Source organism: Oryx dammah, unplaced genomic scaffold, assembly GCF_014754425.2.
Source record: "Oryx dammah isolate SB20612 unplaced genomic scaffold, SCBI_Odam_1.1 HiC_scaffold_3, whole genome shotgun sequence".
NCBI lineage: Eukaryota > Metazoa > Chordata > Mammalia > Artiodactyla > Bovidae > Oryx > Oryx dammah.
In genome coordinates, this window is record NW_024070187.1 from 101,654,809 (window position 1) to 101,667,042 (window position 12,234).

General features: G+C 51.7%; 1 protein-coding gene across 2 annotated transcripts in view; it reads left to right on the forward strand.

The window, feature by feature from the left end:
- PPP2R2C (protein phosphatase 2 regulatory subunit Bgamma) overlaps positions 1 to 12,234 on the forward strand; it is a 161,491-nt gene that overhangs the window by 126,109 nt on the left and 23,148 nt on the right. For both annotated transcript variants that reach the window (XM_040237297.1, XM_040237298.1), the window contains exon 6: positions 5,392 to 5,556. In XM_040237297.1, coding sequence (XP_040093231.1) covers positions 5,392 to 5,556 — 165 coding nt within the window. The remainder of the gene's footprint in view (positions 1 to 5,391; positions 5,557 to 12,234) is intronic.

Genomic DNA, 12,234 nt, shown 5'->3' on the forward strand with positions numbered 1-12,234 from the left:
ACCCCATGGACTGTAGCCTACCAGGCTCCTCCCTCCATGGGATTCTCCAGGCAAGAGTACTGGAGTGGGTTGCCATTTCCTTCTCCAGGGGATCTTCCCGACCCAGGGATCGAACCCTCGTCTCCTGCATTCCAGGCAGACACTTTAACCTCTGAGCCACCAGGGAAGTCCTCTTATAAGGAACTTGTGATCAGATTTAGGGCCCACCCAGGTAATCTAGGAAGACCCCCCCACATTTTGAGATCTTGAACTTGATCATGTGTGCAAAACCCCTTTTTCTAAATAAGTTTACATTCACAGTCTCTGGGGCTTAGGACATGGATATGTATTGGTGCAGTGGGGAACCATTCAACTTCCTGCACTGGAGACAATTACCTTGCACTCAGCCAAAGGGTGGGGACCAGAACTAGTCCACCTTCTGCCCTTCTCTCTGCGTGACCTGCTCCTCTCTCCACCTACCTGTGTCTGACAAACTTCCCTTGTAGGGAAAAATCATTCTTAGCTGCCAAAGTGGGATTGAAAGTGAAACAAAAGCCATCAGACACTTGGAGTACAATTAAATGGAAAAACAGAACATGAATAATTCATCCAGCTTTGCCAGGGGGAGGGAGACTTGTAAATGAGTCTAATTATACATCTTCCCGAGAGAGAGGTCAGTCCTACCATGGAAGTAGCACCGCCTACACGTGGGATTCTTGCAGCTGATTCCAAAACGGGGCTGGGGGCAGCACCTTGGGGGTTAATCCTTAAAAAGAAATGGTGTTCCAGGGTCATACTCAGCCCCTCATTTTGCAAATAGGGGAAAACAAGGTTTACGGATGGGAATGATTTTTGCATATGGAACTGAACATTCCAGAGAAAGCTAAGACCCAGACCCCTGGCCCAAGACCTCCAACTTCCAACCCAACACTGGTCTTGCCAACGTCAAGGCCACCGCATATGGTTGAGTGTCTCAAAGTCCACAGGCATGTGGCCACTCGGGTGGGAGTCCCAGAGGAGTGTTTGTGGTGTCTGTTTGGGACGTTAATTACAGAGATATAGAGGCCTCCCCAGGGCTTCCCAGGTGGCACAGGGGTAAAGAATCCATCTGCAGTGCAGGAGACAAGAGATGCAGGTTCAGTCCCTGGGTTGGGAAGATCCCCTGGAGGAGGAAAACGGCAGACCACTCCAGTATTCCTGCCTGGAGAATCCCATGGACAGAGGAGCCTGGTGGGCTACAGTCCATGGGGTCACAGAGTCAGACACGACTGAGTGACTAAGCATACACACAGAGGCTTCTCCCCACCTACTTCCCACAGATTTAGCAGGGACAGACGTACTCAGTCATTCACCCCTCACACACCGACCCAATGGCCAGCAAGGAGCTGGACACCCACAGGGAGAGCCTCATCCTCGAGCAGAGCCAGGTGATGGTGGACCCGACTGGATGGCCACCCTGAAGGACGCTGTGCTGTCCGAGGTGGCAGGGACGGCTGTGGCCCCTAGGACTCAGAGGCACAGGTTGGCCGTGACTGTGTTCTTGTCTTCCTCCACCAGCATCATGTGGAAATGGGTCCTATGCTTCGTATCATCTTTCCCCAGCACCCACTGCGTCCAGGCCTTTATTTGAAACAACAAGAGATTCCCGGAGTGACGCGTGAGTCGTAAGAGCTGTGGTTCATGGCTGCTGGTGGGACCCAGGCATCAGGGACTCCGCCCCTTCAGCCCACAGGGCCCCGGTCCATGTGCGTTCTCTCTCAGCCGGCTCTTGTTAGCTCTGGTTCAGGCATGTTCACTGTAGAGCCTGCAGACCTGATCAAGCCCTGTGGACTCAAGCCATCATGGCCTTGATCAGAGTTCTAGTGAGTGTCTTCAGAAGGCTGGCCAAAGCTGAACATGGTTGTCATGAGGCTGTCAGAAGCGCTGTTAGAGAGAGGTGGGTCATGGGAAACAAAGCGGGGAGCAGGGGGAGCAGGGACTCTGTGATCAAGCAAAAGGCCACACTCCTTTGCTTGGCCTTGGCCCCTGTGTGAGTATGGGGCCAGGATCTGGGGACCTGGGAGAGGAGACTTAACATACCACACTCCCTTCTCTCTGGCCACCAGCATCCACGGCCTCCCAGGTTAGAAAGTGGTTCATAAACTTTCTCCATGGAAGTTCTCCAGAGACTTCAGACATCATATCTCTGCTCCCTCTCTGTTGAGCTCAGTTCTAGAACATCTAGGACATCTGGAAAGGAGAGAGAATTTGGATGCTGATTCAATCAATGGGGTCAGGTGACCCTGAATTAACAATCAGAAAGTCTCAGAAATGACAGCAGCCCCCTCACGCTACGAGTCCACTGCAGGTCAGCTGAGGGTCACAGCACGTGCTAGCTCTCAGACCTTCAGCCTGGAAGTGATATGTGTCACTTGTCGCTTCTGTCCTCCATTCATTGACGAAAGCAACAAGTCATGATGACCTGAGTTCCCTCGGGTGCGGGGACAGGTCTCCCTGGGATGCTCAGAGGACCACCTGCAAGGCAAGCATCTTCACTTCCCAAGGAGGGTGTAACCCTGGGAAACACGGTGAAAACCTGTGTCCCTTGACAACTGACACAACCTGCGTGCCCTGAGGACTGCATTTGTTTCTCCCAGCCCCTCTCTGGCTTTTTTGTCCCAGGTCCTGTGGGAGAATCTGCTCTGTTTACAGAACATTTGACAGGTGCTGTACTGATGTGCACGATATTTCATAAACAACAGCACTTTTTCTCCAGACACCACTTGAAGTTCAGTAGGGAATTAAAGCGGTCAGGAGGAGGCACAGTCCCGTGGAAAGTCGTCAGTGGGTGCTCAGACTTGTAAGGACAGGGCTGCAGGTTGATGTTGATGGAATTCACATCCTAGATGTCTTGGCTCTTTTTCTCTGTGAAACTTTAGTCTCACTTTTTCACGATTTAACCTCTGCTTCTTATTGAACCAGAAACCACAGTTTCCTGGGAAACCAACCCAGGAACTGACAGCTGCCTCCTTTTTTCCCTCTGTTTTGATGTGATTCTAAGTTTCTGGTTAATGGTGTGCTTCTAGCAGGCAAAATTTGAGCGTTTGCACGTAGACCCTCCTTGGTGCCTCTGATTGCAACAGATTCAACCATCTTTTCTGATGTTTTATAAACTGCTGTTTATAGAAGTCAGAAAATACCTCTTTCTTACTGAGAGAGGAAGCAGCCTGGGGCAGGTGGAAGAGACAGGGCTGACAGCAGATGAATCTAAGAGTTTCAATTGGTATTTTCTAGATAATAAAAATAATAAGAGCAACTGACAATGTGTCAGGCAGTTGTCAAGGGCCTTGCCTCTTCTCATCTTCACAGCAAATCTATGATGTTAGAACTGTTAGCCCATTTTACAGATGAGGAAACTGAGGCATTGGGAGCTGAGAAACTCACCCAGGATCATGCAGCCAGGAGGTGGCAGAGCTGGAATTCTCTGAATCCAGAGCCCACATGCAAAGAAGAGGGAGGAGGGGGCTTTTCAGAGGGCTTTTCAGAAGAGGCTGCAGAGCTCCCACAGGGCTAGGGAGAACAGAGACCAAGGGTCCACTGTCTGAGAGGAAAGTGCCTTCAGGGCACAGTGACTTATAGATCTGAAGCAGGAAAGATAGAAAGGGGCCTGGATATGCTAGGCCTTGGATGCTACGACAAGGGGTTCCAATTTGCTGTTGTAGGCAATGGGGGATGGACAGGAATCCAGCCTCACCACTTACTGCTGAGTCACCATAGACTGGTTGTTTACTCTTGTCTGGGCTTCAGCATATCATACCTGGCTCCAGAAGTATCAGCCAAGGATACTTCCTTTTCAAGCAACAAAATTCTTGGTCCTAAACAGAAAATGCTAGTTTCACTTCCTTACAGCCCTTCACAGGTAAGCAGGGCCAGGCTATCTCCCTGTGAGCCAAACAAAGGCACCCTAGCCCAAGAGTCAGGCAGAGGGGGCCACACAGGGCTCCCTGAGGCAGGCCATTGTATATGCCTATAATAACAAAGCTATGACCAACCTAGAAAGCATATTAAAAAGCAGAGACATTACTTTGCTGACAAAGGTCCGTATAGTCAAAGCTATGGTTTTCCAGTAGTCATGTATGAATGTGAGAGTTGGACTATAAAAAGGCTGACTGCCGAAGAATTTATGCTTTTGAACTGTGGTGTTGGAGAAGACTCTTGAGAGTCCCTTGGACTGCAAGGAAACCCAACCAGTCAATCCTAAAGGAAATCAGTCCTAAATATTCATTGGAAAGACTGATGCTGAAACTTAATCTCCAATACTTTGGCTACCTGATGCGAAGAGCTGACTCACTGAAAAAGACCCTGATGCTGGGAAAGACTGAAGGCAGGAGGAGAAGGGGACGACAGAGGAGGAGATGCTTGGATGGCATCACTGACTGAATGGACATGAGTTTGAGCAAGCTCCAGGAGATGGTGAAGGACAGGGAAGCCTGGCATGCTGCAGTCCAGGGGTCGCAAAGAGTTGGACATGAGGACATGACTGACCAACTGAACAACAAAACAGAAAATGGATTTATTGGCTCACATATTTAACCATCCTGGGGTCAAGGCTTCAGGTAGATCCTGATCTAGGATTCTAAAGACACTGCAGAGCTCTCTTTCCATCTACTCTGTCTTTGGGGCTGTCTGCCCCACCCCCAGGCTTGGTTTCCCCTTGTCATGGCAGCAGACACAATCCTTCCTGTCCACACCACCCAGCCCTGCAGAGATGACAGCTGCATCCAGCATTCCCAGTATTCAAGTCTGGAGTCCTCTACTGGCACATCTGGTGCGTTATGCTCATCCTTCATGGTGACGTGAGTGGGAATGGAAGACGCAGGTCAGAGCTGAAAATCCAGAAGGGCAGAGAACCTCCTCCCCAGAGCAGAGTCTTGATGTTGTAGGCTGAAGGGCCTGGGTCTGGGGGCTGTGGAGGGGAGCCAACTCATAACTGTCCACTCAGATCAGACACAATCCCCAGAGTGATGGAAGAGAACTGAAGTTCTTCACCTATTGTGTCCATGGTCCTGCGCTCAATAAAGGCTCCTGGCCTTCTGATTGGCAACTGGAAGAGGAGGGGCAGAAGGGAGACACCTCACGGCTTGCCCTGTGTGGAGGGTGGGCAGCTGATGGGCACCAGCTGGAGAGACATGCCAGTCAGGAAGGAGGCAAAGGTCCCTCCTTATGGGGACAGTGGATGGGCACCCACAAGGGGTGTTGGACAGGCAGGTCTGCAGCCTGGGGACTCTCTGGGGTCAGCTATTTGTCCAGGAGTCTCGGTAATGGGGAGACAACTCAGACTCGGGGTAAGCAGATGTGCCCAGGGCAGGTGGGGAAGGCAGAGCCACTAGGACACCCTCCCTTTGCCGCCCCTTCCTTGACCCGGCCGCCCAGACATCGTGGACATCAAACCAGCTAACATGGAGGACCTCACGGAGGTGATCACCGCGTCTGAGTTCCACCCGCATCACTGCAACCTCTTCGTCTACAGCAGCAGCAAGGGCTCCCTGCGCCTCTGTGACATGCGTGCAGCCGCCCTGTGTGACAAGCACTCCAAACGTAAGTGTGCATGCCCGCCAGCACCCCAGCCAGGCATGGATGTGGGCGGGGCCTCCTGGTGTGGGTGGGCAGGGCATGGAGGTGTTCTTTTTTTTTACTTTACAATACTGTATTGGTTTTGCCATACATTGACATGAATCCGCCACAGGTGTACATCAGTTCCCAACCCTGAACCCCCCTCCCACCACCCTCCCCATTTCATCTCTCTGGGTCATCCCAGTGCACCAGCCCCAAGTATCCTGTATCCTGTATTGAACCTAGACTAGCGATTCATTTCTTACATGATAGTATACATGTTTCAATGCCATTCTCCCAAATCATCCCACCCTCTCCCTCTCCCACAGAGTTCAAAAGTCTGTTCTATACATCTGTGTCTCTTTTGCTGTCTCGCATACAGGATTATCATGACCATCTTTCTAAATTCCATATATATGTGTTAGTATACTGTGTTGGTGTTTTTCTTTCTGGCTTACTTCAGTCTGTATAATCGGCTCCAGTTTCGTCCACCTCATTAGAACTGATTCAAATGTATTCTTTTTAATGGCTGAGTAATGTGGGCGGGGCCTCCTGCGTGTGGGTGGGCGGGGCATAGAGGTGTTCTGAATGGGCTGGGGGGGGCGGGAGGACGGTGAGTGGGGTGGACTCAGTGCCTCTTTAGTACTGCTAGCAGTAGATACCCAGTCCTGCCACCCACTTCCCCCACCCCAAGTCCCAGCAGAGATGAGGGCCAGGGAGTGAGCTGGGCACTGGAAGTCAAAGAGGGACCACACCCAGCTGTCACCTCCTCCAGGAAGCCTTCCTTGATCCCCACATTGGGCCAGGTCCCTCTTCTGCTTTCTGCTCATGACTACACACTGTGCAGAACTTTCTGTGCTGTTCTACCTCCCCCAGCAGGCTGGGTCACCTCATATTGGAACCCCCCAGACAGCAGCCCCCAGATTGCCACAGAGGTGTCAGGGAATTCAGGGATGGACGAGGTGCAAGGGAACTTCATATGATAACCAACCACCACAGAACAGCTCACACTGGACCCTGAGCCAGGTGCCCAGCCATGCTGTCTACTGACATTAGCTCATCTTGTCACATGAGCTGTCCTGGAGCCCTGCACAGAAGGTGAAACGGGCTCCAGAGATGGGCCCAAGGTCACTCACACTGAAAAAGTGGCAGGGTGGGACTTGAACCTGGGGCCCTGGGATACCCTGACTGGTGCACCTCACCCCTGGTCTGGGCTGCTTGGCGCTAGATTGAGCTGGTGGCTGTCCACCAGCACGGTGCTCCCCAGAGGCACCTGAAGGCAGAGGATCAGCCCATGACGTCCTCCCTGGATGACCTTGCAGGAGCAGCAGTGGGGGTGGAAGCAGACATGGCCCCAGTCGGGTGGGCCGGGAGTCTAGTTCATCTCTGTATCCATCCCAGTGCCTCCAGCAGGATCTGGAAATGTTGAATGAATGAACGAACAAACAATGAATGAGTGGTGACCAGTTGGCCACTGCAGGGCTTTATCGATGTCTCGGTGAAGGAGGCAGAGGGCTGTTGGGAGAGACAGGGTTATTCTCTTCCCCTGGGGGCTGGTTTCCCTGGGCAGCCAGAGAGGACGGTGCTGCCCCAGCTCCCAGGGACTCAGACTTGGGACTCACTGTAGCCGCCAGCTCCTCCTCCCTCCTTGGCCCAGTTCTGTCCCCTCATCTCACCCCGTCACCCTTCTCTGGGTTCATCCACATTGCACACACTCTCCCAGCCTTCCTTACATTCACAGCTGGGTGGGATGTCCACTGTCTGGGTCTGTACTTAGCACTGGAGCCACTGACCCCCATCCACAAGCCCCAGGGCTCCTCCAGCAGAGCTCATGCATGGTCCTGGGAAAGCCCCCCTCCCTGGGTACTGCACCTTCTGAGGGCTGAGCTGTTGGCACGCAGGATGGGGAGGGCAGCTCTCCCTCTCTGGGTGGAGCTGGGGCGACCAGGGCACTCGCTGTCACACGGTGAGCTGCCATGCTCCAGACACTGTCCCTAGGGTGCAGCAGGAACCAATGGACCGACAATAAACTCCTACCCAGGCAATCTGATGCCGAGAGGCAGTGAGTGGTATAAACAGCCGCCAGGAAAGCAGCGCGCAGGGAGGGTCATGTCAGCGGCACTGCTAGAGGCAGTTACAGTGGAACAGTCTGAGGCGCTGAGCCGGTGCACCATACAGAATCTTCTAGAAGGACACAGCAGGGGCAAAGGCTTCGAGATGGGAAGGCACTGTGTGGCCGGATGCTGCCATCTGTGTAATAGAATAGTGTTCAGACATTTAAAAAACTGACTTAGGAGGGGTTTAATGATATGGGGAAATGATTATGTTGGAAGATTCTATGGGGGCGAAAAGCAGGATAATGACTACTTCACCAAAAGAATGGAAACAGAAAATCATGGAAAGAAATACGCCCAGAAATTGTTTCTGAATGTGGCTTCAGGAATTTAGGGAGAATAGGGATGGTTTTGTGCCTCCCCATGCTTCTTGAATGATGGTCTCTGTGGGCTGGACGTGGGAGTCAGAGACCCTCTTGGCTTCTGGAACTGTATCAGCTGGTTCCCTGGGATCTGAACAAGCAGCCGCCCACCAGGACAGCCGTCACTCATCCGTTTCCCGAGCCCAGGCACACACACAGAGATTCCGGGCACGTCGTTGTCACACGCCTGGTGGTGTAGGTTTGCATGTGACTCAGCCCGCAAAGTCAAGTGCAAGAGCTGTAACTTTATTTCAGTGACTCAGCTCCATTGAATTTCTCACCCCCTTCTCTGGGGGCTGCAGTGAGCATTCATTAGGGCCATGGAGGATTCTGCATCTTCAGCAGGTTCTGGAAGGCTTTGACAGGGCCAAGGTATGAAGGGAGGGACACGGCACTTCCTGATCCCCAGGGGGCTTTTTCAGTGCCTGGTGACACTGAGGGCAGGAAATTTCCTTCCTGAGGACGTTTTTGCATGGATACAAAAATTCTGCTTTAGGCATAAATGATCAGAGATGAAGTTGGCCTTTAATTTTCTTTGCCTGCAATCTTTGTCCAGTTTTATTAAGAGGATTGTTCTCTTGTAAAATGAGCTGGCCGCTTTCTCTCTATTTTTCCCTAGAACAGTTAGTATAATATATCTGCTCCTTGAAGTCTTAGTAAAACCCACATGTAGATCCTTTTTGATTATTGGTTTCTATGGGTTTTCTAAGGGAATTAATTTTGTATTAAAATGCATTTTTCTAGAATTTTCTTTTCATTCTCAAATGTAATATTCTGCACAGAAACTTTCTCATTAATGCCAATGACAGGATTGTTCACCAGGCTCTGCAAAATACTTTGCAGCTTCTGTTTTCCTTTCTTCATCTCATTTGCCACAAGTCATGAGTAGGGGAAATACCTGCCCTACTGTCTGAGTTCTCCAGATGGCGTTTGTTCTTAGTTCTCCAGAGAAATTAAGCAAGCAGACGATTGCCAATTAGGCTGCTATTTTTAATCAGAACAAATGGCTGTTATTGGAGCCAGATCTTGTTTTAAAGAGACTTGGAGGCTAGGACCTGTTCTTTACATCTCACTTCTACCCATTTAGTTACTACTCAGAACTCAGGGGATGGCTGATAGTGATATCCCAGAGATGAATGGTGCAGGCATCATTTTTCCAATGGGTAAGACTGTGATTTTCTGTTCACTGAAGGAAGGGCATCCCAGATCACAAGTGGATCACATGTTGACCTCTGTCATTGGGCAGATGAGGAAACCGAGGCTCAGAGAAACAGTGGCTTCCCCAGGCCCCTCCCCATCATCAGGGGCAGAGCCAAGGGGCATAGGCTGCTGCCCAACCCACAGATTCCTGTCCTTCTCCAAAGCAGTAGAAAGCTGGGTCTTTTGTCTGCTAGTCGTAATGGCAGTGTAACCATGGAAACAACTGTGCTTGAATCCTCAAAATAGACAGACACTTCTGCTTTTCACAGCACAGAGTCTGCCAAAAGGAAGGGCCGTGCCAAGAGACATGAAGATCCCCTAGAATAGGTGGGAATGACAGTCGCTCCCCCTGGTGGGCTCCCTACTCTGTGCCAGCCCCGTGCTGGGTGAAGCAGGAACCACAGATGACGTTGGTCCAGGGCTTGCTACACACCAGGTGCTGCTCAAAGTTTACATCTCATTAAGTCCTGAGAGCTGTGCTATGATGCAAGTCCTCGATTATTCATTTTATAGACGAGGAAACCGAGTGTATTGTTTTCCCGTGGCTGCTGTAACGAATTGCCATGAACTCAGTGGCTTAAAACAGCATAAATATATTCTTCAACAGTTCTAGAGGGCAGAGGTCCAAAATCCAGTGTTGTCAGCCCTGCATTCCTTCTGGAGGCTTCAGGGGAGAATCGGTCTCTATCTTTTCCAGCTTCTAGAGGTCACCTGTGATCCTTGGCTGGTGGCCTCGTCTGTCTTCAAATGCATCACTCCAACCCCCGCTTCCGTGCTGTCGTCTCCTCTTCTGCCTTTGACTGTCCTCCTTTCCTCATGGTTACCAGTGGGCTGGCCCACCCAAGAGAGTCTAGGATAATCTCTGCAGCTCCAGATCCTAAACTTGCATATGCAAAGCCTTCTGTCATGTTAGGTAACACACGCACAGGTCCCAGGGATGAGGATGTGGCCATCTTTGGGGGCTGTTACTGTTTATCACACAGAGGCCCAGAGAGGTTAAGACATCCCCCTCAGGTCACACAGCTAAGCAGAGCCTATTAGACGCTCCAGAAGTCTCATGCCTATCAGCCTATGCTCTTTATCACTTACTCTTCACAGCATCCTTGAGAACAAAGAATACTCATGGGAGTTAGGGGTGAACCAGGTTCATTTAAAGGGGCGGATGGGGTAGATTCTCAGAACTCAGCCCTGCTAATGGATCTGGGGTAGAAAGACCAGACCCAGCCCTCTCTCTGCTGGGGAGGCTCCTGATGTCTGGGGATGAGTCAGAGCAGAGCCCCCAACTGAGGGCACAGCCAGTGCAAAGGCCCTGCAGCTGGATCCTGAGGCCCATGTGGCAGGAGCAGAGACAGGGAAGGTGGGGGGTGAGGTCAGAAGTGCATGGAGAGAGGAGAATCCACATGACGAGGGCTTTACAGACCTTGGTGGGGTGCTCTGGGTTTACTCTGAAAGCACAGGAAACCACGGGGCACTTTGGCCTGACTGTGTTTTAACAGGATCCATGGCCCACCCCCTTGCTAATCCTGGAGCCCAAGGTGGGACTTGCCTGGACACACGTGTTCATCTTTCAAGTGGATGTTCTCGTAACGTCAGAGCAGAAGAGGGACCCTTTGCTAGGGCAGCCAGGAGCATGGACGAGGCAGGACCCATCTGTTCCTTCAGGCCGATCTCGGCTCTCCACCTCCGCAGCCCTGCAGCCCCACCTCTGTCCATCCATGTTTCTTTCCAGGGTCTCACTGCCCTGCGCCATTGTCCCTGAGCGTGTGGCTCAAGCCAGGGCCATTCTTCCATCAGCCCTGAACCTCCCTTCCTCCCAGTCCCACTTGGTCAGTTCTGCCTGCTCAGTTAACCCCCCACTTCCCCATCCGTGCCCAGAGAAGACCATCCACAGGCTGACAAGAGCTCACAGCCCCATGGGGTAACCAGGTTATCCTCACTGATGCCATACAAGAGGGCACCCCTGGGCTGTGCAGGCAACAAGGGGGAGCATTTGATTTCTTTGGCGAACAGCTGGACAAGCTGCACAGAGAACAGAATATTTGAGTTGGGGTTCTGAAGGGTGTATAGGAGTTGATAGGAAAGACAGGTAGGAAAGAAAATAGGAGCAAAAACAATGGGAAAAACAACTCTTTTATTGAGCAGCTACTCAAGCACCTCACTGAGCCAGTTGCTTCCAGGTGTTACCTCTAGAGGTCTCACCATGCTTGCCCCCCAGGTGAGGAAACTTGGGCTCAGAGAGGTTAAGGGGCTTGCCTGAAGTCACACAGAGCTTGGCCACTCTGCTGCCTGGTATATGGCAGGGCAAGGGCTAGGATAAGGCGAGTGAGATGCCTAAGTCGTGCCATGGAAGGAGACATTCATTTCAGGCGACCCCAAGAGTGATCTGTTCAATGTGGTGCCTTCCCTCGGGTTCTGCTTGCCTCACCCTATTCAAGGCCCTGGGACCCTGGTGGGAAAGGGGGTCCACTGTGGCTGCAGGAGGGGAATTTGGGTTTATGAGACTGGAACAGCAGGGCCCAATTAGGAAGGAGCTTTGTCGGCTCCATGTGGGAGCTTGCACCTTGGACCTGTGGGCGCTGGGAGCCACAGAGGGCTTTAAGCAGAAGAAGGACACATCGGAGTTGTGTATGAGGCAGCCCCCACCTCAGCTTTCACTTCCCTTTTCTTGCATCCCAGGTGCTTCAGAACCTCCCCAGGGTCCCTTTCTTCACTCAGGCAAGCGTGACAGGGAGGGGGCTCCTCACCCCTCTCCAGTGTGTGACAGTGGTGACACCCAGAGGGGAGGGCGTGGTTGTCAGGGAACCAGCTAGGGCCACAGGAGCCTTCATTATGCAACATTAGTATTTTTAAAAAATGATGAGACATGGGTGTCTGCTGTTCCAGAGCCTCTCAACTTTAAAATAATCAGGGCAGGGGAGAGAAGGTGTGATGGAGCCTGCCACGCTCTGGGATGTGCTTCTTTAAACTCTTGTTGGCAATAATTACTA